We start from the raw sequence: 26,097 nt of genomic DNA, 5'->3' as shown, positions 1-26,097 counted from the left end.
ATAAACTACCCTGTATGAAAAAATAAAACCCCAATGATTGAATTTTCTCATGACCTATAGTTTCAGCCTTGTCTGAACGTTTTTAATGTTGAGAATCAAGATTTCTGAGGGGTACAAATGTTTCAAGACTTGAAGGACAAAGTGGAGGCTGTTGTATGGAAACCAGTTGCAATTTAAGATAAGAGCATATTTCTTTGCCACACCCATCACTTGATGAATGTTTAGTTCTTGCATCGTATTTATCGCATGAGTCATCAGTTCCCCCGTTGTAAGACGTTTTCCAGTTCTAACAGTTATATTATCTTGATAGCTGGTTGATACTGGATTTCCTTGTAACGTAAATCCACATTGAAATCAGCTACTAAAGTAAGCGTAGTAGTATAGATTCAAGGGTTTCTATTAAAAATAGTTAACTTTGATATTATCGATTAAACATCAAATAACACAGTAATGTTATTTGACTTTGATTGCTAGAAGGATACAATTTGTTATCGATTTATTATTTATTTAATCTTCAAGGTACTGAAATAATAAATCGATAGAAACAAGTCGGTCCATTAGATCTTGACTGTATCACAGAAATGATGTATTTTCACCAAGTTTGTGGACAACACCTTTCCTTCTAGGGGAGTTCTTTAATCTTAAGTTGCAATCTAGTCATTTGTTTATCGCTTGAAATCAAATTTGTTTCAAGAACCATCACGATTAACTTTCGCACGCTCTTAAGGTCAGCTTAGCTAAATGAAGGTTGTTTGCAAGATGATGTCTTCTCCAGTTTGTCTTCATCTAATATGGCTTTGAGGGGTGTTGATAGGTCCCTAACTAGGCGGCATTCCCTCCCCAGAGGCGTGCGTGCTTATTGGGAGCGCGTGTCCGATGTAATTCAGCTCACGACATTTTTAAGGACTGAGTCATAATGGGTAGCGATGCCCAATACATGATCTGTCAGGTCATTGCCATTATTAATGGTGATTCACGGCAGACTGTGCAAGTGCTCGTTCGCGCCCAAGGCGGGACGGGTTAGGTACGGTCCGCGCGTGCTGGGCGCGCGCGCTAATGCCAAGTGCCACGCGTGGACGCCAACGCTACCCGCCAGTGTCGAGCGCTGCGCGTGGGTGCGGGACGCGCAGGCCGGGCGGCATGCCACGGGTGCAGCGCACGGAGTTGTGCGAGATGCCACGCGGCGGCCGCGCGGGCAGCGCGCGCATTGCGTGTGCGGGGCGCGCGGTGGGGAGACATCCCGCCAGGAGACTAAGGCAAGTGGCGCACAGAGAGCGCCGAGAAGGCACAGCGGGCGCGCAGCGCTCTTGCGGGTAGTGCTGGGCTTGCAGCGGCCAGCTCGGGGGCGTCGAATGCGGCAGCGTCGTGCAGACTGCGCACTAGAGTGTTGACATGGGTGCCGGTGGCGTGTGTGATCGTCAAGGCAAGGGTGGCGCGTGTGATCGCCAGGCCTGCGGGCGCACGGCGCCCGGCCCGACGCGCTTGTGTAGCAGCAAAGACGCGCTGAGCGGCGGCCCTTAGGCGGTGTGGCAACATTACCTCGGGGCAAGGCGCCTCGTCTCGTTCCTTGTAACACCCCTCACCTTCCCCCATGTAATTATCCCCAATGATGATGAACTCTTTATGATATAAATGCAATGACCCTATTCACTGACGGTGCCTAGCACCAACATCTCCTCTAACCCCTCTCAAGCGATCTTAAGCAATTGCACAAGCTTACGCTCCAAGAGATCAAGGTTGTTCTGTGTTCTGCTCTAAGCACAGAGGCCGACACACACCAATTTCGAGCAAGAAACCTAGCTCGAGATTTGACTGTTTGACAGGTGTCTATAGATCCAGTACAAGCACTTTCGTGCATTATTTTAATTTTTACTCTGTCGTGTGACAAATACAGAGAAATTTGAATTATTCTAGAACTGGTCTGAAATATTTCAAGAGCTCTTTTGTGCATTTTTTTTGAGAAATTTTGAATTATTTTATGCTGGTCGAATTTTAAGATTCCTTGAAAACGATATGAAAACTAGATACACTTCTTCTTTTTCTTAGTACCCCCCTGTGGATTTTGCAGACACCCATATCTCCTTGATCCAAGTGTTCGATGACGAGAATCATGACGATGTCTGTTCTATGAGTGTAAAGAGGTTTGTCTCCTGTATTTGGGTATTTGCTTGAGACGATGAAACGATGATGATGTTGATAATAATGGCGCTGATGATAATAAATAAATGATATTCGTCTTCTTCTTCTGTCTCTTCTATGATTTAACAGAGACTTTTGTCACCTCTCCTTGAGGGCTGCTTAAAACAATGAAATGATGACAATTATGATCATGATCATGATGGTGAAAAATAAATGATATTCCTCTTCTACTTCCACGCCTATACTAATCTATATTACCATAATAGGAATTGGTGTGCCCTTCTGGCCTCTGATTGGCTGAAAAGAGAGCGAGAGAGAAGAGAGAGAGTGAGAGAGCCCCTTCCCCGCTGCCGTCCCGCCCTCCTCCCTCGGCCTACCCTGCCCCCTCTCTGTCGCCCGCCGCCGCCACCCCCTTCCCCGCCGCCGCCACCCCCCTTCCCCGCCGCCGCCCCGCCCTCCTCCCGCACCCCCTAACTGTTGTCGCCCCGCCCTCCTCCCCCAGCCGCCCGCTCCCCCTCCCCGCCCCCCGCGCCCCCTTCCCGCCGCCGCCACCCCCCCTTCCCCGCCGTCCCGTCCTCCTCCCCCGGCCACCCGTGCCCCCCACGCGCCCCCCGTCTGCGCCCCCTCCTGGTTACTGTGAAGGTTGGGAGGAGCAATCCACCGGAGGGGAAACGCCACATATGGTCTCTTCCGGGGGCGGTGGAGAAGCCGCCGGCGGTCGTTTTCGACGCTGTCCATCGTCGTCCATGGAAGGGGGAGAGAGAGATTGGTTTTACCATGGATTGATTTAGTTTACAATAATTGGAATATTAATGATCGAATGCATCACAACTTTATATCCAATAATTGCTTTAAAATCTTCCGCCTTTCACGAACAAAAAATTTTAATTAGTTAAGCAAACTTAGATGTTATCAGATCAAAGAATACAATACTTACAGTAAATATAAAGCATTCTATCTTGAATGAGTTTATTTGAAATGAGATCTTAACATTCATACGAATAATTGAAATTCATATACCTGATTTAATTCACAATAATTGGAACATTAATGATCAAATGCATCACAACTTTATGCATCTATGATTTATCTAAGTAACAATTTAGATTTAAAGCATTCTTCTTGAAATGGGTTTATCTGAAATCAGACATTAACATTAATATGAAAACTTTCAAATCATATAACTGATTTAATGAACAATAATTGGAACATTAATGACCGAATGCATTAATTATAAAGCATTCTTCTTGAAATGGGTTTATCTGAAATCGGACATTAACATTGTGAAAAATTTTAAATCATACAACTGATTTAATGTACAATAGTTGGAACATTAATGACCGAATACATTGCAGCTTTATGCGTATATTGTTTATCTAAATAATATAAAAAAATTTCAATAATTATTTCCTATTCATAAGCCTTTCACATACATAAATATTTAAATAGTTAAGCCAATTTAGGTGTTCTGAGATCAAAGAACACAATATTTTCATTTTTCACCGGGGCATGCTGATGAATTAAATATAAAGCATCCTATCTTGAATGAGTTTATTTGAAACCAGATCTTAACATTAATACAAATAATTTCAATTCATATAACTGATTTAATTCACAATAATTGGAACATTAATGATCGAATGCATCACAACTTTTTGCATATAAGATTTATCTAAATAACAACAAATATAGTTCAATAGTTGTTTTGCTATCTTCCGCTTTTCCACTGGTTCATGAATATTGAGTAATTATTACTTTTTAAAATGTCTCTAGGATGGTCGAGAGCTTGGGGAGAAGTGCACCTAGGAAACGGGTAGTTCCTTGGCTCGCTATCATTTTTGCTTTTTAGTTAGTCATGGGGCTTCTCCGTTTGCAGCGTCGTTGACTTTTTCTTTATTCTCTCTCTCTCTCTCTCTCTCTCTCTCTCTCTCTATCTGTATCTGTTCACCCCAGACCGCGGTACACAGATAAGAGAGTGAGGTTGATTGGCTGAGAAGAGAGTGAGACAGTCAAGCGAACATTGCGAGGGGGCCCCCTTGCGGCCGGGGGAGGGGCGGGCGGGGGCACGGGTGGCTGGGAAGGGGGCACGGGCGGCCCGAGGAGGGGCGGGGCTGTGGCGTGCGCACATAACCGCACCTCACAGACCCGTGTGCAGTGTGCTATATTCTGTGTGGTGGGATGTGCGAAATTCGCACCCCACCGACGAAAAATTATCTTACGTCAGCATTGCCAGCGGGTCCAACTAGTGATTATATAGAGACTTATGTCGCCTATCTTTTTGGCATCAGTTAAGATGATGCTAATGATGATGAATACATTTTCTTCCTCTTCTCCTTCTCGGTCGGTGCTAAAGATTTTGCAGAGACCCCAGTCGCCTCTCTTTGAGAGCTTGCTTAAGACAAGGTCGATGATCATGATGATAGAAAAATGATCTTCCACTTCTTCTTCCTCTGTTTTAAAAATTCTACAGAGACCCCAATCGCCTCTCTTTGGGGCTTTCTTCAGACGATGAGATGATGATGATGATAATGATGGAGATATGATCTTCCTCTTCTTCTATGTAAAACATCGATGACGATGAAGATGATGATGACGACGATTGAAATGATCTTCTTCTACTTATGAAGACGATAAAATTATCTTCCTCTACTTCTTCGAGGGTTAGCCAACGATGATGACGCTGATGATGATGATGATGATGAAGAATGATGATGAAACGATCTTCTTCTACTCGTTGTAAAGATTTTACATAAGAGCGCCCAAGAGAACAACTCCAGGAAAGAATGCAGCCTCCTCGATAGGAGGGAAGGGGGTCGAATGTGCAGAGAAAGACGCGGGCTTTATCATCAATTCACTGCGCGAGCAGCCACGAACTGCGCAGCTGGGCCGCGGCCGTGTCGCCGAAGCACTTGGCCTTGGCCAGGCAGAAGTGCGTGCAGAACCCCGCCGACGACCGAACCCGGCACGTGCGCAGAATGTAACACGACGCGCAGTCCACGCCCCGCCCCTGCACCAGCACTCCCCACGTCTTCGACGCCGCCGCCGCCGCCGCCGCGCCGCCGCCGCCGTCCTCCGCCGCCAACTCTTCGACCAGAATGACGCCGTCGGGGGGCGGCGCCGCGGCCGACCGCCACCGCTCTTGGATGGCCGGCCAGCTCTCGGCGCTGGCTGCCTCTCTCTGAAGCCGCAGCCCGGCGGGCGAAGAGGAAGGAGACACGCCGTTGGAGAAGACGTGGACTAGGAACGGCGCCTCGCCGATGTGCCTTACAATCTTCATAAAAAAAAACAAGGAACCATCTCAATAACAAGAAGAGTCACGAACAGAAGAGAGAGAGAAAGAAGAAGAAGAAGAAGAATCACGACCAGAGAAGAGAGAAATAGAGGGAGAGAGAGAAGAAGAAGAAGAAGAAGAAGAAGAATAATTACGAACAGACAAGAGAGCAAGAGAGAGAGAGAGAGAGAGAGAGAGAGAGAGAGAGAGAGAGAGAGAGAGAGAGAAAGAAGAAGAAGAAGAAGAATTACGAACAGACAAGAGAGCAAGAGAGAGAGAGAGAAGAAGAAGACGAAGAAGAAGAAGAAAAATTACGAACAGACGAGAGAGAGAGGTGCCCACCTCGATGATCGATTCCTGAACCCACTGGTCGAGTTTCGCGGCCGTCTCTTCCTTGGCGACTTTCGACAGGGGCGAAATCTCCGTTCTCGCGGCCGAGGCCACCGCAGAGGAGCCAAATCTCCGTTCTGAAGAACGGAACGGCACGGCGCCGACGGCCTTGCCCGCGCAGAAGCCTCTGTTCCTCCCTAGGCGTACCACGACGGAGGAAGGAGAAGCCGTTGAAGCCATCGCCGCCGTTGAGGAACACGGAGAAGACGGAGGAGAAGAAGAAGGAGAAGAAGGGGTGGGCAGTACGCCACAAACGGAAGGAGACCGGGGAGAAGGCCTACGTGGAGGATTCGATGCCGTCGGATCGGGGGAAGACGCTGACGTGGTTGGCCATGGGGCGAGCTTTCTCCGGCACGTTCCCCCCCGCGGACGCCGCGTTTCGGCGGCGTGGTAGAAAGAGGAATATCCGCCACGTCGGACCGCGGAAACGCCACGTGGCAAGATATGAAGAGAGGACGGGATGACACGGAGGATAAAAATCCTGCGTGGCGGTGGAAGACGCCTACGTGGGAGTTATCAAGAACGAACGACTGTTGGAGAAAGGGCTTCGTCTTCAAATTTTTTTTTAATTCTGATAATTGTCTTTTTCAGAGACCCACTTATTTTTTACCTTTTTGACCCGTTCCATGGCTTTTTGGTTGGCCTTTTTCCTTTGACTTTCTATTATTTTCGAGTAAAAGAGACGATTGAAGGCAGGAGTAGGCGCCCCCTTGTGATTCTCTCACTTGATCTCTTTAATATGATGGCATACAATTGCAGATGATGCTCTTAAATTTTTTTAGGGAGAATAATGTTACTCTTTTATTGTGCGATTGTTCAATGGTTTGTATCTACGGGATTAAAAGTCAAGTGAGATGAAGAACCAGCATTTGTCTCTAATGATTAGCAATGCAATTCAGCGCTTAAAAACTTTAATTATACGTCTAATTAAGGCCATACTCATTTTTAATGGACTATACCACCAGAGAGAAGGCTCATGAAAATTAATATGAACTAGAATCTTCAATGTATGGAGCTAGGGTTCTCTTGCTCTTTAGAAGCAGTTAATGGACGATAGAATATGGAGACTATACTTATGCTGATACGAGTACTAGAATTCTTGGCTTTGATTTTTCATTCACTATTGAAAACTTCATATCCCAAAAAGAATATAAAATTTTTATTTAATATTATATTTTTCACTTTTTTTCAGTTAACATTTTGAAAATCACTAAAACCATTAGACACAAGTGTCCTCGTGTCAAAGTAGTCTTTTGACGAAGGTCACATGCTGAAGTCTGCCTCATGGAATCAGATTCTCATAGATCCTATGTAACTTAAGTTGAAGATGTAATTCAGTGAGTTTAGATCGTTGCATCTGCCAAAAACTTTTGTGGCATGAAAAAATGCGAAGATGGCAATGGTACTTTAGGTAGAAAAATGGAAGATGAGTCAGATGATAAGGCAGTCGAGTTTTGGTCATCCATTGTTGGTGCCTTGAAGCCATTGCCATTGGCAACGTAAAGTTTTAACAGAGGAATGAAGAGATAGAGAGACACAGACATGAATGGACCCATTATATATGTTCTAACTGTTACTTGTGAGACAAAACTCAAACATTTTTCCTAGATAAAGTTATGGTTTTACATGAATTCATCGTCATGGGAGGCATCATCAATATTATTTGAAATACCACTCTATTAGTCTTAAATCCTAAATAGCATTTTCTCTGAAAAATCACTCTCTCTTGTGTGTCCCTTTCCCTCTCCCTACCTCTGTTATGTATCGTCGTCATCTGTCTATGGCTTCAAGGTAAATTATAAACATAATTACAATTCAACCACCTTCTCATATATACCATCTTTCATTGCTTCTCTCCTCAACACTACCGTCATCACCTTTCCCACTGTTTTCTACCATGAAAACCAGTAGCCCTGTTGAAATTACAACTCTACATGTGGAAAACCATGAACTCAAGTGCAACAATATGTAGTAAAACTCAAGATTATTCTCTCCCGTAACACGAAAAAAGAGTTCACATTTTTTCATAGGTTCATAGGCATGGGAAATTTTCTTAATCTTTTCTAAAATATTACTCTTCTTGTTATGATTTTCAAATGTCATTTCCCACCACCTAAAATGACTTTACTCTTGAGTTTCTCTTGCTAAAAAGCCCTTTGGACTACCATGGGAATATAAATATTAGAGAATTCCAACCAATTACAACTTGGAGCTAAACCTTAATATCATCCCTCTCATCTTTCCATTCCTTTCTCCTCCTCATTGCCATTTCTATCTCTCCAAATATTTCTTGTCATGAAAGTCCCTATGTCCCTACACAAAGCCTTGTGTAATACATCTCCAAATATTTATCACCATCTTGATGCAATCCACTTGCAGATTCTACATATATTTGAATATATATTGATGCAATATATTCATTATAATACATTTGTAATGCTTATAAATGAATTTCACTAATGCATGAAATGATTATGGGAATCATAATAATATTATATAATTTGAATTATTCATATTCAAAGGATACCCAAGATAGAAATTAAAATATTTGGATATAATATCATTGGCTATCGCTGGAGGCGGCAGCGGAGCGGTGGTGGAGTGATGGCAGTGGCCGTGGCGGAGTGGATGAGCCGGCGGTCCTTGTGTGGCTCGTATAGGGCATTTCTTAGTGGTCAGCCCACTAAGGTTCAGCCGAATTTGGCTTAGTCAAGACTTAGCCAAATGGGCTAAGCCCTATTGGGCGTGACCCAATATGGTCACGACTTAGTCAATTTGACTAACCCCTACACACTCCAATTTTTTTCCCTTAATGATGGAATTCAAACATGATTTTTTTTGGAAATTTTAAAGGAAGAATGAAGGATGATCTAGATAGGGACTAGAATGGATTTTAGTGAGAGAGAGAAATTGTTTTAGAGAGAGAGAATGACTGAAATGAAGAGATCAAGAGTGAAAATGAACATAGGGTGTAGAAGAAGTTTGATATAGAATTTGAAGGTGCAAATGAAGGATACTTTTTATGAAATTTAGAGAGGATGAACTAGGGATATGAATGAAGATCTAGAGAGAGATTGAAACAATTCTAGAGTGAGAACTTAGGGAAAGTTGAATGTTTAAATTGAGAAAATGATGGATTTAAGGGTAAATGGATGGATGATGATGTCAAAATAGAAACCTAGGTTCCTAAAACCTCAATGCAAGCCTGGTGAGCCCTCAATGCTTCCTCTCTAATGGAAATATATGTGGCCGGCAAACCAATCACACATTCCACATCTCGTTCCATGTTCATTAATATAACATATTCATTATAGTGCACGTGTGATGCTTATAATGAAATCTGTGAATACATGATCGGACTTAGTGAAACATGATGAGATCATAATACGGAGATCACTAGTCGTTAAGCAGGTGTTCTAAACATTCCTATTCAAAGGATACGCGAGAAGGACATCGAAGTATCCGGATAGAATAGCACCATCTAGCCTCACTCATATGATGAGTATGGCTGTTCCCGTAGCCACTAGTGTGGAGATACTAAGGATAGATAGTGGGTGCTCTTTAGTCGAAAGAGTTCACTGAATTGATCCGTACGAATCCCTGAATGGTATTATACCGAACTGTCAATCAGGTTGATCCCCGTCACGGTTGTGTAAGTGGTCCTTAGACCTGAGACACCAAAGACGTCTTGTGGACGCACAGTTGTACTTTTGGCGATGGCCAATGAGTTTCTAATCATGAGATTCTAAATGGTCTTAGTTTGGGTATATCAAGGAGTTCACGAAGACGATTGAGTAGTCAACATGGGATCGTCCACCCTCGGTATAAGAGGTGACAGCTCAAGGAAGATGATGCGATGAAGTCCATGGCCAAGGTAGTGAAATATCAGAGAAGAGATCTCCGATGATTTTTAAATGCATCATTGGTAACTCGGATGATCGATTAGGGTTTGACAATTGACCATACCCTAATTCATCCAAGGAGCGTTAAGTGGATGAGGAATTATACATACACGGTAACTGATGATGAACATGTTCTATGAGTGAGTCGATACACACTCCTTTGTATCTTCTAGGACACGAGGTGTAGCTTGGCACCCCACGTGTCCGAGACTCGACCTATCGAAAGACTTGAACGAATCGAATGACATCAACAAAAACATGAAAGAAGTACCTTTCCATGGGTCGCATCCGTGATTTCTTGGATCCTAGAGTGAAATGAGTTGAGCTGCTCACATGTGCAGCCTCTAAGCGTATCCACACAATCATCCGTGAAATTTCCTCCATCTCCCTCCTCTTTTTTCAAAGGCGAACAACGGCGAGCAATGGCGAGCGGGCAACGGCGAGCGGCGGGGAGTGGACGGCGGTGTCGGCGGACGAAGACAGCGGTGGAGTCGACCCTAGAGAGGTATGGGTTTCTCGATCGCTCTGTGAATGTCTAGCATTTCAATCTGATTCCTATGATTTCCCCATTCGAAGGTCACTGAAGAGTTCATTTTCAACCTTCTGCAAATCGGTGAAGTTGAAATAGACAAGAACGATCGACCAATCAGCCCTGTTCCCAGAATTAACAGCGTGGAGGTAAAATTTCTTCATTTAGTGTTAAATTTCTAAGAAATCCTCATGAATTTTGTTGAATTTCAAGGTCTGAAAACATGTTTATTTTTCATTATTGTTCATCTTGTTTGCAAATGCGAATTTCAATGTCTCCCTCTCTCCATTTCTCCCTCCCTCTCTCTCTCTCTCTTTCCATTTCTCCCTCTCTCTCTCTCACTCAATTTCTCCCTCCCTCTCCATTTCTCCCTCTCTCTCCATTTCTCCCTCCCTCTATCTGTTTCCATTTTTCCCTCTCTCTCTCTCTCCATTTCTCACTCTCTCTCGATTTCTCCCTCCCTCTCTCTCTTTCAATTTCTCCCTCTCTATCTCTCTCTCCATTTCTCTCTCCCTCTCCATTTCTCCCTCCATCCATCTCTTTCCATTTCTCCCTCTCTCTCTCACTCAATTTCTCCCTCCCTCTCTCCCTCTCTTTCCATTTCTCCCCCTCTCTTTCCATTTCTCTCTCTCTCTCACTTATTTTTCTCCCTCTCTCTCTCCATCTCTCCCTATCCCTCTCTCTACCTCTCTCTCTCAACCTCTCCCTCCCTCTCCATTTCTCCCTCTCTCTCCATTTCTCCCACCCTCTCTCTCTTTCAATTTCCCTTTATCTCTCTCTCTCTCTCTCCCTTTCTCCCTCTCTCTCCCTCTCCATTTCTCCCTCCCTCTCTTTCTCTCTCATTCCATTTCTCCCTCTCTCTTTCCATTTCTCCCTCTCTCTCTCTCTCACTCAATTTCTCCCTCCCTCTCCATTTCTCCCTCTCTCTCCATTTCTCCCACCCTCTCTCTCTTTCAATTTCCGTTTATCTCTCCCTCTCCATTTCTCCCTCTCTCTTTCCCTCTCCATTTCTCCCACCCTCTCTCTCTTTCAATTTCCGTTTATCTCTCCCTCTCCCTCTCTCCCTCTCTCTCTCCCTCTCCCTCTCTCCCTCCCTCCCTCTCTACCTCTCTCTCTCCATCTCTCCCTATCCCTCTCTCTACCTCTCTCTCTCAACCTCTCCCTCCATCTCCATTTCTCCCTCTCTCTCCATTTCTCCCACCCTCTCTCTCTTTCAATTTCCATTTATCTCTCTCTCTCTCTCTCTCCATTTCTCCCTCTCTCTCTCTCTCCATTTCTCCCTCTCTCTCTCTCTCTCTCTCCATTTCTCCCTCTCTCTCCATTTTGCTAGAAATCTCAAATTAACGACGTGTATGGATTCTTTTGAATTTATTCAAATTTTGATTCATTTTCCAAATATGTAATTGAATATCCCTAGATTACTACGACGATTCCGATGAATGCATAATATTAAATTTTATATCAACTTGAATAGACACTTTCAGTTCTTGTTACAAGGTTATATCCGGCATCACTATATTCCTCCAACTGTCCAATTAATAATCTTAGTATCAATCAAAAAAATTAATCCCTGTAATTAAATATACTGCCAAGAAATATACTTACTCGTCTAGTATATTTATTCACTCGTTACTCATTTCTATTCTCTTAAAATAACAGTAAATTAATTTCTTAATAACTATAGTTTTTAGTTAAAAATAACAATTCTACAACAATCTAGTTATCGTTCTATGTATTTTCTTAATACCACTAATTGTTATGTCAGATTAAATCTATTGTTATTTTTATTCACTATATTAGCAACTTTATTTACTCAAAATGACTACATATTAATTACCTAGTAGCATTAGTTGTTAGGACATATTAACATTACTATTTAATTCACTAACTATAAAATGCAATTTTGTTTTCCTAAAATAACAATATATTTATTTCTTAATACCACTGGTTGTTATGTAAGATTAGGTCTATTGTTATTTTTATTCACTATATTAGCAACTTTATTTACTCAAAATGACTACATATTAATTACCTAGTAGCATTAGTTGTTAAGTCATATTAACATTATTGTTTAATTCACTAACTATAAAACGCAATTTTGTTTTCCTAAAATAACAATATATTTATTTCTTAATACCACTGGTTGTTATGTCAGATTAAATCTATTGTTATTTTTATTAACTATATTAGCAACTTTATTTGCTCAAAATGACTATATATTAATTACCTAGTAGCATTAGTTGTTAGGACATATTAACATTATTTTTTAATTCACTAACTATAAAATGCAATTTTGTTTTCCTAAAATAACAATATATTTATTTCTTAATACGACTAGTTGTTATGTCAGATTAAATCTATTGTTAGTTTTATTCACTGTATTGGCAACTTTATTTACTCAAAATGACTACATATTAATTACCTAGTAGCATTAGTTGTTAGGTCATATTAACATTATTATTTAATTCACCAACTATATAACGCAGTTTTGTTTTCCTAAAATAACAATATATTTATTTCTTAATACCACTGGTTCTTATGTAAGATTAAATCTATTGTTAGTTTTATTCACTGTATTGGCAACTTTATTTACTCAAAATGACTACATATTAATTACCTAGTAGCATTAGTTGTTAGGTCATATTAACATTATTATTTAATTCACTAACTATAAAACGCAATTTTGTTTTCCTAAAATAACGATATATTTATTTCTTAATACCACTAGTTGTTATGTCAGATTAAATCTATTGTTATTTTTTTACTATATTAGCAACTTTATTTACTCAAAATGACTATATATTAATTACCTAGTAGCATTAGTTGTTAGGTCATATTAACATTATTATTTCATTTACCTATAAAACGCAATATATTTTCTTCAAATAACATTAAATTTATTGTTATTTTTATTAGCTATATTAGGCAACTCTACCCTCGTTATCATGATAATTTAAATTTTTTAATTTACATAATTATGGGCCACGGGCTGGCGAAGATGAGATTTAACTGAAAAATGGCTGGGGAGAATATATAATCTCAGGGAAATTGGAATTTTCCGATATGGGATTGCAGACAACTGAACAAAAATTGCTGGATATCAGTTTTCGATATCCGGATATCAAAAACCGATATCCAGCATCCGAGATCCGCCTCGTCCCTCCCCCTCCGATATCTGGTACCGGTATCCGTCAAACCACTGATAGACGGATATCGCCCAATATCCGAAATCCGGAACCGTCCCACTTTTTCCCGGATATCGGATATCGGTTGTCCGATACCGGATATCGGACGGATATCGGGATGGCGAACACTAGTCTCTCATCTAATTGACTCTCCAAGGATCACTTAGAGCATAGTTAATTATGAACCCCTAGTCGGTCATACGAGTTAGTGCTAATGCCATTGGAAAGTATCGAATAACTATTATTTGATATTTTACTACCTTGGTCTAGGACTTCATAAGACTTCGTTGAGATGTAAGTACCTTGGTCTAGGACTTCCTTGAGATGTCTCTTCTCATACCAAGGGTGGATGATCCTATCTTGACCACTCAGTCATTTTAACGAACTTCTATACAATCCCATGATTAGGAACTTTTATGTCATAGTCAAACTATAATTGTTCGTCCACAAGGTGTCTTTGGCTTATCAGATATAAGTACCACTTACACTATCATGACACTAATCAACTTGATTGGCAGTTTGGTATAATACAATTAAGCATTTTGTACGGGTCAATTTAGTGAAATCTAGCCTCTAATAGCACATACTATTCATCCTTAGTGTCTCCACACTAATGGCCAGGGGAGAATGTTATTATATCAGGTTACTTTGATGTCTTCCTCAAATATCCTTTGAATAAAAATATTTAGAACACATGCTTAAAGACTAGTGATCTCCATATTACAATCTCATAATTCATCGAGTCCAACTATGAATTCATGGACTTCATCATAAGCTTCACTTGTGCACTATAATGAATGCATTCTCTTAATGAGCATGAAATGAGATATGAAATGTGTAATTGGCTTGCGGGCCACACGTACACCATTAATGATTGAATATAACTTCAGTTAGAAAACACTCTAAACTATTTTTAAAGTATTTTTTTAATTTCGGGTTTTCAAAAATAATTTTTTTAAAATTAAGTTAATGAAAACGAAGAAATCTAGTGAATAAATAATTAATTTTAATTTAGTTTTAAATATATTTTACTAATTTATATAATTTTTAGGAAAATTTGAGAAAATTTTAACTGAGAATAAAATAAAATAAAGACCCCTCATCGATACGCTAGTGGATGGGTTGTGGCGGCGAATGGCAGGTGCTTACAGATGATCAATGCAAGTTTAGAGTCGATGTTGGCTTGATTTTATGGTTTTCACTCAATCCATCAGCCCTCTTTATGACCACTTGTCTGCGACCAAATGAGTGCATTCATTGTCAAGTGAGTCAGCCTGATCGGACTGACAATTGCATTGATCACGACCAACTAAGTCTACAAATGGTCGCATGCTTTGGGGGTCGTCTGAGTGGAGGCTGGTGATAGAGATGTGTGACAACTTAGAGATGTTTTAGAATGGGCTAAAAACTGCATTTTTGGATGTTCTTGTTTGAATTTTTAAGCTTTACATCTATGTTATAATATACAATATTTCTATGGTGAGTAAATTAAAGCAAAAATATAAGATATCACACAAACCTCATTGCCCCTTCCCCTGCGCCCTGGGCCGAGTGATTTTTTTTCGAGAATATCGATAAAACTTGAACTCTCTATCCCACACCCCTTGCATAAAAATAATAGATCAAATAAATATAATGCTTTCCAAGTTCTATAATTCTTTCATTTCTTTGACTCACTCATAAAAGAGCTTAAATGGGCTCCAAATTGGAATTCTTGTGCATTGCGCATATTTTTGAGATACATCCCCTTTACGTTGGGTTCCCATTGCTGGCTTAGGTTGTGGCTTACACTTATCTTTTTCTTACATTTCATAAAAAAATACACATTTAATTTATCCAAGACATGTATTTAAATTTTAACTCCAATAAGATGTGATAAAAATCCTCTTGACTTATTTAGTCTCAATGAATAAATAAAATACTGAAAATTAGTTTTTGTTTTATATTAACAAAAACTGGTGAAAAACGCATATGAAAACATAAAAAATAAACGACAAGAATCAAGTATAGAATCACATTTTTAACTCAATTTGATGTAATTACCATTCTCTCATATTCTTCTTTAATTCATCTCGCCAAATATGAGAATAATTAGATCAAAATTTTATTTAATTGGCTAGAGCTAAATAATATCAAAGTACATATGTTTCAATATGTGAAACACTCATAATTCACACTATAAAATATATAAATAGTATAGTCCACAAATTAATGTATGCTAAAAAATTCCACCGTAAAACAGAGATAATATACAACAAAATTAATCCAAATTTTCCTTAAAATATGTAAGTTTGAATATATGGAATTTAAGTGATCAACCGTGTCCATTGTTTTGCTGGAAACTGAATTTTCCCTACCTACTCTTCCCTAATAATATTTTCCTTTATTTTGACCTCCTTTCGCCTTTTTATTGCCAAAAACACTATGCGGTGCCATAAATGCCACTCGGGGGGGGGGGGGGGGGGTTATAAGTGAATGTTAAGTGTGTTGCAAGATTTTTATGGCGTGAAATGAGCGTAAATATCTTATTCTACTCATGGATGCCACTTGTCCCCACCCGAGACCAGAGGTCAAAGGTATACAATCGTTACACCTTGGCAGCTCATTGATTAGGCATCGGATGCAAGAGGGTTCACGTCCCCTATAAGACATAGTGCATGTAGGACAGGAGGCACCGTCATGGCCTTCATTGAATGCCATTGTAGGAGAACAACAATGTAAACAGTGCATGTGTAGGTCATCGTGCACAACTGCCATCAATGCCCCATATTATGGGCCACTGGCGAGGTCTATCAAGGATGAGGAAGTGTCATGTATAAATAGCCAACATGTCGAGGCTCTCAATATGATGAATACCTTGTGCTTCTTGGGGTAGGTCCTGCCAAGTGGAGAAGAGACCGAGTGGAAGAACATACTATGCAATTGGCGGGCACATCTATTCACCCACTCTATTTGCCCATCAGTCTAGAACTTGAACTTAGAACCCATGTACTTGAACAAGAAATTCCACAAATGACCCGCCAACTAACAAATATGAGTCAGATTAAACCATCACGTATTGACATAGCCTCTGTTGATGTGTTATTTTGAATGCCATAAAAGTGAAAAAAGTGAATGATGCTCTGCCTGTGATGGGAAAAGGATGCCACGTATGCTTGCTAGTTCCAATTTCTCTTTTTTCCCGCCAGCCCACATCGAGCTTGAGAGAGCCCATCAATGGTGGGTGCCAATGGACAACTTGCAGCTGGCTGGTAATGCAACTCAAAAAGGCCAGGATGTTCGACATTCATTATCAATCACATTATAGATAATGAAAGATACCATAGTTTAAAACTGTGGATAATCAGGGCGACAATGGCATCACGAGCTGCAACGGAGACCAATTTGCATCACTGGCTCTTTTAGGGCCTTTTTCTTCTCTCCCGGCCCCTGACTCCCTGTCCATTATTTCCTTGCTTTGGGATGCTGCATCCCAGTTCCAGCCCTCTATTCCCCTTCTTTGATAAGAGGTGAAATGACCAAAATAGAACAGCCCGGTGGAGTTTATGCAGTTGTACTGGAAGATGGGCAATCCGGGCATTTCAGCTGCCGAACGGATAGGCCGGTGAATCTGATGATAATACCCATCCTCGTCCCAGCAGCGCTGCCAATCCTGCCATCCATCTCCCCAACTCCGTCGCTCTCTCCTCCTCACTGCGGGACTTGGTCTGCGATGGCGGCAGCCTCCCCGGCCTGCTCGGCCGTCTCCTCCAAGGCGTCGGCCTCCTCCCCCTCTCCGGCGGGCGCGGCCCTCTCTCTGCGCTCCCTCTTCCTCTCCCTCCCCACCCACCACCTAAAAGGCCGGGGCCCGCGCCTCGCCTGCGCCGGCGCGGGCGCGCGGCGGTCCGCCGTGGTGTCGATGAGCACGGAGGCGGGCGTGGGCGTGATGGGCACCAAGCTGGGGATGATGACCTACTTCGAGCCGCAGGGCGCGGCGGTGCCGGTCACCGTGGTGGGCTTCCGCGAGGGCAACATCGTAACCCAGGTGAAGACCACGGCCACCGACGGCTACGACGCGGTGCAGGTGGGTTACCGCCGGGTGAGGGACAAGAAGCTCACCAAGCCCGAGCTGGGCCACCTGGAGAAGGCCGGCGCCGTGCCCATGCGCCATCTCCAGGAGTTCCGGCTCACCTCCGTCGACGCCTTCGAGCCCGGCCAGCGCCTCGCTATCGAGGAGATCTTCAAGGAGGGCGACTTCGTTGACGTCTCCGGCACCTCCATCGGCAAGGGCTTCCAAGGTAATCCATCGATTCATCAATCAACCAAATCCCCAAATCGCGTCGACCCATTTCGATTTAGCCGAGTAGCTTTGATGGGTCGCCGTCGAATGACGATCTTCTCTTCTCTAGTCCTCAAAAGTTCACGGCTTTGCGAGCTCTGGGTTTAGTTTGGCGTGCTGATGGTTTGGGGATGGGCAGGTGGAATTAAGAGGCACAACTTCAAGAGAGGGCAGATGACGCACGGGTCGAAGAGCCACAGAGCGCTGGGATCGATCGGCGCGGGGACGACGCCTGGAAGGGTGTACAAGGGGAAGAAGATGCCCGGGCGGATGGGCGGAGGGAAGACCAAGATCAGGAAATTGAAGGTCGTGAAGATTGATACGGAGCTCCGCGTGATCATGATCAAGGGCGCCGTCCCCGGCAAGGCCGGCAACCTCCTCCGCATCGCCCCCGCCAAGATCGTCGGCGTCAACATCCCCAAAAATTAAGTACTCCCTCGATTTTCCTTCTTTCCTTAGACCGTTCCTCTCCGTATTTTTCTTCTTTTTTTTTCATTTCTTTCATCCTTGCTTGTTCTCTCTACCCCTTCGGAATTGCTCCATTTCGTTGAAGGAAACACCCACCTGCAAAAACGGAGAATAGTAGTTAAAAGAGAAAACGCTCCACTTGTCTTCACCAAAGCTTATTTCTCTTCAGTTCAAATCTTCCAATATTCTTGACCCACGAGAACACGGTTGTCTGTAGACATCAATGATTTACAATCGTTAAGTCAGTTAATTTACTAATTTATGATCGTTTTCTGGTTTCTCAAACTTATGGTTGGTCAGTCGACATGGGATTCCAAACACTTCCCTTGCCAAGCTCAATAACTTGTCATTGGAAGCATTATATTTTGGCTAAACTTATGCTGCATCTTCTGGTCTCTTTTGAACTTGTCTATGAAACACAAGCAGATTTAGGCACACAGAAGAATAATGTTACAGCTGCAAAAGGTTTCCACAACATATTTGTTACATGTCACATCTGAGCTAGTGTGCTCTGTTAACTGTATCATCTCTGAGATAATATTTTTGTTATTTTTAAAATTGATTAGTAAGTAATTTTGAGTTAACATTTTTGTGTCCCAAGGAGGGATCTGTATCCTGGGTTCCAGCGCAGTTTTTTTCCTGGAAACCTAAACTGAACCTAAAACCGGCTCGGCTGTGTCCCAACTTCAAGCCCTAAACCTAGGTCCTTGGGTCGTATGGGCTTGAAGTTGTCATAAAACTTATAATAATCTTGTAACCAAATAGAAATGAAGAAATTTAAATATATTGTGTTAACAATGTCAAATGCAAGGCAGAAAGGAGCATTGGAATGGTCTTAGCACATGAATATTCAAATAATAAAAGGGCACCAAAGATGCTCAAAGGTCGACGTAAACGAATCTAAACTTGAAATCTATCGAATGAAACATAGTGAGAAATTGGGGGGTAAATTGTTGGAAATTTCCTTGGTTTGAGATTCAGGGGGAAAGCAGAGGAAAATATGAGGATTCAAAATAAATTTGGAGGACTTTTGGAGAAATATGGAGATTCAAGGAAGCGGGTCGACCCCAATATGTGGGAAAGCCAGAAATAGGGATGACCACCAATTTTCCCTGATACTCAATTTCCACCAACTGTGTTATATGGTTGTACCCATTGCCCCCGTTCTCGTAAGCCGATCCCTATTTGTATGAGTAAATCATGTATATTGAGAAACATAAGGAAGACTTCAATGGATTTAATGTTCATTGCCACAATACCTTTGATAGTTATAATAAAATTTAGGTTAGCAGTTTTATGGTAGAAATATAGTTTGATAAACGGACTATACATAAATTCATTGTCCAAAATAAAGAAAAATAAATTACATTGAATTGTTTGACTCTAGCGGATCAATGCCATGTCAAAATCAAGTCACCATCCCGCGGGCCTTGGCATACTTTGGTTTATCATGTCTGACTCGCATACACATATCATTAGGAGTCAAACACAATGTAACTTAGCCTTTATGTACTTCTGTTATCCCATCCCTCACAGCTTATGTTGAAGTGAATGTTTTGAACAATGGTCAATGATTGATATTGGAAGTGAACGACTAGTAACGGGTCAAAATCCAATGGATCAGGCCATGTGGTTCAAACACTAGGTCAACACTTGGCAAATACTAGAGAATTTTTGAAAGTAAAGATCAGTGAATTATATTGTTTCTGGATGGAGCCACTCGGCACATGATAATTAGCTAATCTATAATAGATCAAGCCCATTTTGTTGTTGGGAAAAGGCTATATCTTGTTCTTACTTGTGGTTCTTCACTCTTATTCTCCCAGGTTTTTTGACTGATTGTTGATACTAAATGAAGACATCTTAAAGAGATTCAAGTTCTTCGGAAGATATCTAACCTACTGTAAGTCTGAGAAGCCTCACCAAAACCTGAAATGAATCCAATAAAAAGTATAAGGCAACACTAAAATCTTATATTTTTAAGGAGAATGGGAGGTAAAAAAGCTTTAACTTGTAGAGTAGAAGGCACAAGATGGAATCAGATCCGTTTGAGGAAGTGTAAAGGATCTTGAAATTCATTTTCATATTGTATTATGCTCTTCAAATAAAGGAGACAAATTAAAATGCTATTCATCTCATTCAGGAACTATGAATGCATCAAATGCACATCGAGTTCAAGGTGACAAGTTGTCATCCATTCATTACATCTCCAAAGGCTATGCAACCTACCATTATGGTAATGCTTATATCTTGCAAAATTCCTTTGCTAGTTTCTTCATAGCAGGTGATTTTACTGGGAGAAGAATATCTTTCTCTACTTTCAGTTGTTTTTACTATATTATTTTTGGTTTGTATTACTGGGATATAATCGAAGAGGTAAGAGCGGGTCATGAATTTCAAATTTTACTGAAGCTAAGGATTTCCCTGCATTGGAATGAGGTAGATGATAAGGATGTCACGTGAAATTTTATACAGATTGAATCTAGTCCATTAATCATGCTCTAACTATATACTAACATAGAGTTCTACATATAAGTCTCAAACAAAGTTTTTAGGGCACAGACAAAACCAACTCAGTGACAAGGCACCACATAAAGATATCAAATGAAATTAAAAATATTTGAGTTTAACCCAAGCATGCATGGCAATGATTTATATCAGTAAAATCTTGTAGAAACCAGTCATTGATAATAACAAATAACATGTCATCTTACTACTAATTTCATTTATTTTACATGTTTGTCATCATATAAATGATCATAAATGCATGTTATTAAAGCTTAAATGAATTATTATTATTGTTGTCAAATTTTGCATTTTCTCGATTTTATGGTATTTTAACATAATTAGATTGCAATAATTTCATGACTAAATACTTTAATAAGTCATATATATATATATTTATTTGAATTTATTAGTGGGTTTATTAATGTATTTAAATAAATCAATCGGAAAATCCAGAAAAATCAGAATATCATAATAGAAATATAATAAGCCCGTAAAAAGTTTTAACTAAATCTAAATTTATATTTTCTGACTTATAAAATATATTTTTTATGAAATTCACGTCAAAATTATTTTGTTAAAATACCCTAAAATAGAAAAAAAAATTTGAAATTCATTACAAAATGCAGTCAATAATTTTAAGCCATAATAACATGGATTCATGATCACTATTAAAATTACCATGTTATTTTTGGTCATCAGAAATGTGTAAAAGTAATTTCATCATCCAGTTTCAAAGATCCATTAAAATTCTATATTATCTTACATTGCGAGAATTGTAAAAGGATCGTGCCAATCATGTCCTTAAAACCCAACACACCATTCCATTACAATGCAATCTGAGGTATATCAAATTAGAGGGATTTAATGAATTTTTATTCTGCTTTTTAGGCCTGGATACCCGAATGTAAATTTCAAAAAATATGCAAACATGGTAAAATGTATAATGTACATAGGACTTTCATTTTATTTGTGGTGTCAATATTTAATGACCTAGTCATGTCCAATACACTATCATTTTTATGTTATATGATATAATGCACATTATCTGAATGTATTATTTGAAATACAGGTATAAATGTTTTTATTATATTCATTGAAATAACCAATAAAAAATCATTGTCGTAATGAAAGAAAAAGTAATTCATCCTGGCGTCATTTGTTTATCTTCATTTCAATGTCTAGTTCCCCAAAAATGGGTTAGCATAATTTATTTATGTCAATACATCATTCAATAATACTATACCAAAACTTTGTGGGTGATGTTGAACATTGCACTATCTCCATTTTCAAACGGAATGTATTCATCTTTCTAGAATAATTTTATTTGCTTCCTAGTGTGGCATCCAGCTGAACAACTCAACTCACACCCATGATTTTGCATGTAAATGTACTGGGAATAATCCTAATACATCAAATTATAAAAATTAAGTTCTTAATCCATTTTCAACAAAAAATAGCTATTCTGTTTTATAGAAAATGATATTGATGTCACATGCCACAGCCAAAGTGTACATCCTCTCGCCTATTTCCTAGGAATCAAAGTTTCTAATTATATAACATTTTCCGAAAGAAATTGGTGTGATCTCACTTTTTGTCACTGATATACCAATATTAAACTAAAAAGCATACGATGGACCCAATCCTGCCACATTATTGGTAAATTGACCTAATCTCATGTTTCTAACTATTCACTTTTCTAACTATTCACTTTGTTATAGCTTGTTAATAGGGGAAAGATGATTTCTTAAACATCACATGTTTGGAGTGTGGTAAGAAGATTTCATAATCATCCCATATCTCACCTTATTGACAGCCTTTTACAGTTGTGATACCAAATTAAATCCCATCTAGTTAAGGGCTATATGATAAGAGTCATAATCATCCAATTATCGAGAAATTCTCAAATGTAGATTTGGATAAATGTCCATGTCAATTGACCCTCCATCACTGGTTGTCCCCTCATTATTAGGGGAATGTGGGCTTATGGAAGATCAAATTGTTTTAGATTGTTTGCTCGAGTGCTGAATTTAAGTATTGAGCCATGGAACACACAAGGTCAGAGTTTGTGTGATCAAATAGTTCACTAATTTGGGGTTTCAACCACTCAGATCACATCCAAGTGCATTGGAATAACCAATTTTTACTTCAAATGTCGTTCAAATCAGTCTTCTATTAGAAGGCTTAACACATCCAGGTTGATTCCTACCATGTCACATAAAAGTTTCAAGAAAACAACATCAACCCTCTTGGTGCACCATCACAAAGGCCTTGAGTAGCCAAAGGGTCCAGTTTTTTGGGTAAAATCTAGGAGCTTATGAGATAAAGGTCCCAGCCCAAGGGAATTTTGTCAGTACAAGGGTTTATACTTGTTATATTATTTTCAGGGTATGTGCTTTTTAATAATTTTTTATACACCTAATTGCATTATTTTTCTTGTTGCCCTATTCAACCAGCCATTTTCCCTCTCTCTCTCTCTCTCTAGCTCACAATGCCCTCCATCTTTACCAAATTAGCTCTGTCATCACCCTCCTTGCAAGCTGCAATTGCAATTGCCATCATCTTTATTAACGACTTGTCAGTAAGCTCTATCTTCATAGTGCATAACCAGGAAGAGGAACGAGTGGAAGCCATTCTATCGGGTCCTACGAGATGGAAGATGCGCTCTTCCTGCCACGTCTTCTCTAAAGCGAGAGGAGACGCCCAGAGGACCAAGACAAGTTTGCCACATCATAGGTACCCCATTAAACCGCGATACTCTCTCTCTCTCTCTCACACACACACTCTCTCTCTTTTTCTCTCCCTCTCCTCTCTTTCTCTCACTCTCTCTCTCCTTCTCTCTTTCTCTCACTCTCTCTCTCCTCTCTTTCTCTCACTCTCACCCTCTCTCTTTCTCTTACTCTCACTCTCTCTCACCCTCTCTCTTTCTCTTACTCTCACTCTCACTCTCTCTCACCCTCTCTCTTTCTCTTACTCTCACTCTCTCTCTCCCTCTCTCTTTCTCCCGCTCTCTCCCCCCCTCTCTCTTTCTCTCTTTGTCGCTCTCTCTCTCTCGCTCCCTCTCTCTCTCTCTCCCTCTCTCTCTTTCTCTCTCTCTCCATCTCTCTCTCCTCTATTTATCTATCTATCTTTTTATCTCTCTCTCTCATCTATATATCTATCTATCTATCTCTCATCTATATATCTATCTATCTTTTTATCTCTCTCTCATCTATATATCTATCTATCTATCTATTCTCATCTTTTTATCTCTCTCTCATCTATCTATCTATTTTTTATTTCTCTCTCATCTATCTATCTATCTATCTATCTCTCTCATATATCTATCTATCTATCTCTCTCTCATCTATCTATCTATCTCTCTCTCATCTATCTATCAAACTATCTTTTTATCTCTCTCTCATCTATCTATACCAATCTAGCAATCAATCTCTCTCTCATCTATCTATCAATCAATCTTTTTATCTCTCCCTCATCTATCTATACCAATCTAGCTATCGATCTCTCACTCGTATATCTATCTAGCTCTTAATCTCTCTCTCATCTATCTAAATTTATCTATCTAGCTATTAATCTCTCTCCACTCTATCTATCTATACTTTATCCTTCAAGCTATCTATCTCTCTCTTCCCTCTATCTATCTATCTATCTATCTAAATTTATATATCTAGCTATCAATCTCTCTCCCCTCTATCTATCTATACTTTATCCATCAAGCTATCGATCTCTCTTCCTTCTATCTATCTATCTTATAATCAATCTTTCTACCTCTCTCTCCCCTCTATCTATCTATCTATCTATCTTTTTATCAACCTTTCTATCTCTCTCTCTCCTTTATCAATCTTTCTATCTCTCTCTCGTTTATCTATCTTTTTTATCTCTCTCCTCTATCTACCGATCTATCCCTCTATCTCTCTTCTCTATCCATCGATCGATCTCTCTCTCTCTTTACCAAACTATCTTTCTATCTCTTTCCTTCCCTCCATTTCTCCTAATCTATCTCTCTCCCCGTCTATCTCTCTCTCTCTCTCTTTCTCTCTCTCTCTCTCTCTCTCTCTCTCTCTCTTTATATCCCATCTCCCTATCTCACGATCTATCTATCTCTCTCTATTTCTCTCCATCTCACACCCTCTCTCTCTATATAAATGTTATATCTCTCTCTTTCTGTCTATCGAATATCTATCTTTCTCTTCTTTCTCTCTCTCCCCATCTCGTTCTCTCTCTGGAACTCTTCGAGGAACGCCAGAAAATATTCTCTCTCTCTCGCTCTCGCTCTCGCTCTTTCCATCTCTCGTTCTCTGAGAAAATCCAGGCGCAGGGAATGCCTGGGTATTCCTTGTCCGCGCAAGCAATCAAAGGCCGGGGCGCCCCTTCCATCGCTGCCCATGAGAGCCCGTCGTCCCCTCCGAGTTCAACGTACCACCGCTGTCGCCCTCCGACCATGACGACGATATGAAGGCAGGATCATCGGCGACCCAAGAACGAGAAGCTCCGCCGAGAGATGGCGGCGAGGAGACCGCCGTTCCGGCCCTCCGCCGGCGCCGCGGGAGAAGAAGACAAGCGCAGATCCTACGCGAGGCCAAGCACTTGATCGCTCTTCCCTTCGCCAAGGCCAAGAAGCTGTACGCGAGGCGCGACGCCGCCGCGCAATTCTACTACGGCGACGACGCCGGCGGCTGCTGCTACTCCTGCCTGCACCCGCCGCCCTCGATTTCTCCGCCGCCGGCGCCGGCGGGCGCCGCTGCCAAGGATGGCGGCCGCCGATCTCTCGACCCTTCTTCCTACGAGTTCCTCAAACAGTTCATCGAAAGGAACGATTTTTACTCCCCCCAGTGCAACCTCCACCGATGATTCGTTGATTCTTTCTTTCTCTCTTCTCCTTTCCTTGGTTGTTTTTGTTTGGATCGTTGTCTCGATCATTCTTTGAAATGGATTTGTTGCCTAGAACCGGAGAAAAAAGATACTGGGAATGAAGAGATTGCATGCGTTAATTGAAGAATGAACTGGATTTGTTGGTTAGAACCATCAGAGAATAAAGAGATTGAATGCGTTAATTGAATAGACATCTTACGGAAGAACTCTACAGCGGTAGAGGTCAGATTACTGTTACAATTTTGGTTTCTTCAGCCTACAGCTGTGATTTCGAGCCTTCTTCCTACGAGTTCCTCAAACAGTTCATGGAAAGCAACGAATTTTACTCCCCCCACTGCAACCTCCACCGATGATTGGTTGACTCTTTCTTTCTCTCTTCTCTTTTCCTTGGTTGTTTTTGTTTGGATCGTTGTCTCTATCATTCTTTCAAATGGATTTATTGCCTAGCACTGGAGAAAAAGGAAACTGGGAATGAAGAGATTGCATGCACGTGGTATTCCTAGGATTGAATCAACATC

The 26,097-nt window shown here is 40.8% G+C and overlaps 2 protein-coding genes across 2 annotated transcripts; one reads left to right on the top strand and one right to left on the bottom strand.

Moving 5' to 3' along the window:
* Positions 1 to 4,848: 4,848 nt before the first annotated feature.
* LOC144715809 (uncharacterized) lies at positions 4,849 to 6,019 on the bottom strand. Its single transcript, XM_078590813.1, has 2 exons — positions 5,753 to 6,019; positions 4,849 to 5,410 (listed from the first exon to the last, which is right to left on the bottom strand). Exons 1-2 carry the CDS (start codon positions 5,978 to 5,980, stop codon positions 4,991 to 4,993), a joined length of 648 nt encoding a protein of 215 aa, XP_078446939.1. The 5' UTR covers positions 5,981 to 6,019; the 3' UTR covers positions 4,849 to 4,990.
* An 11,030-nt stretch (positions 6,020 to 17,049) lies between these two features.
* On the top strand, positions 17,050 to 18,355 carry LOC144715580 (Ribosomal protein L3 family protein). The gene is made up of 2 exons (XM_078590517.1): positions 17,050 to 17,693; positions 17,874 to 18,355. The coding sequence occupies exons 1-2, from the start codon at positions 17,129 to 17,131 to the stop codon at positions 18,161 to 18,163; spliced, it is 855 nt and encodes a 284-aa protein (XP_078446643.1). The 5' UTR covers positions 17,050 to 17,128; the 3' UTR covers positions 18,164 to 18,355.
* Positions 18,356 to 26,097: the final 7,742 nt, after the last annotated feature.

This window comes from Wolffia australiana, chromosome 19 (genome assembly GCF_029677425.1).
Source record: "Wolffia australiana isolate 7733 chromosome 19, ASM2967742v1".
NCBI classification, from domain to species: Eukaryota; Viridiplantae; Streptophyta; class Magnoliopsida; order Alismatales; family Araceae; genus Wolffia; species Wolffia australiana.
Note: the sequence above shows the minus strand (reverse complement) of the source record. Positions and strands in the feature narration are given on the sequence as shown.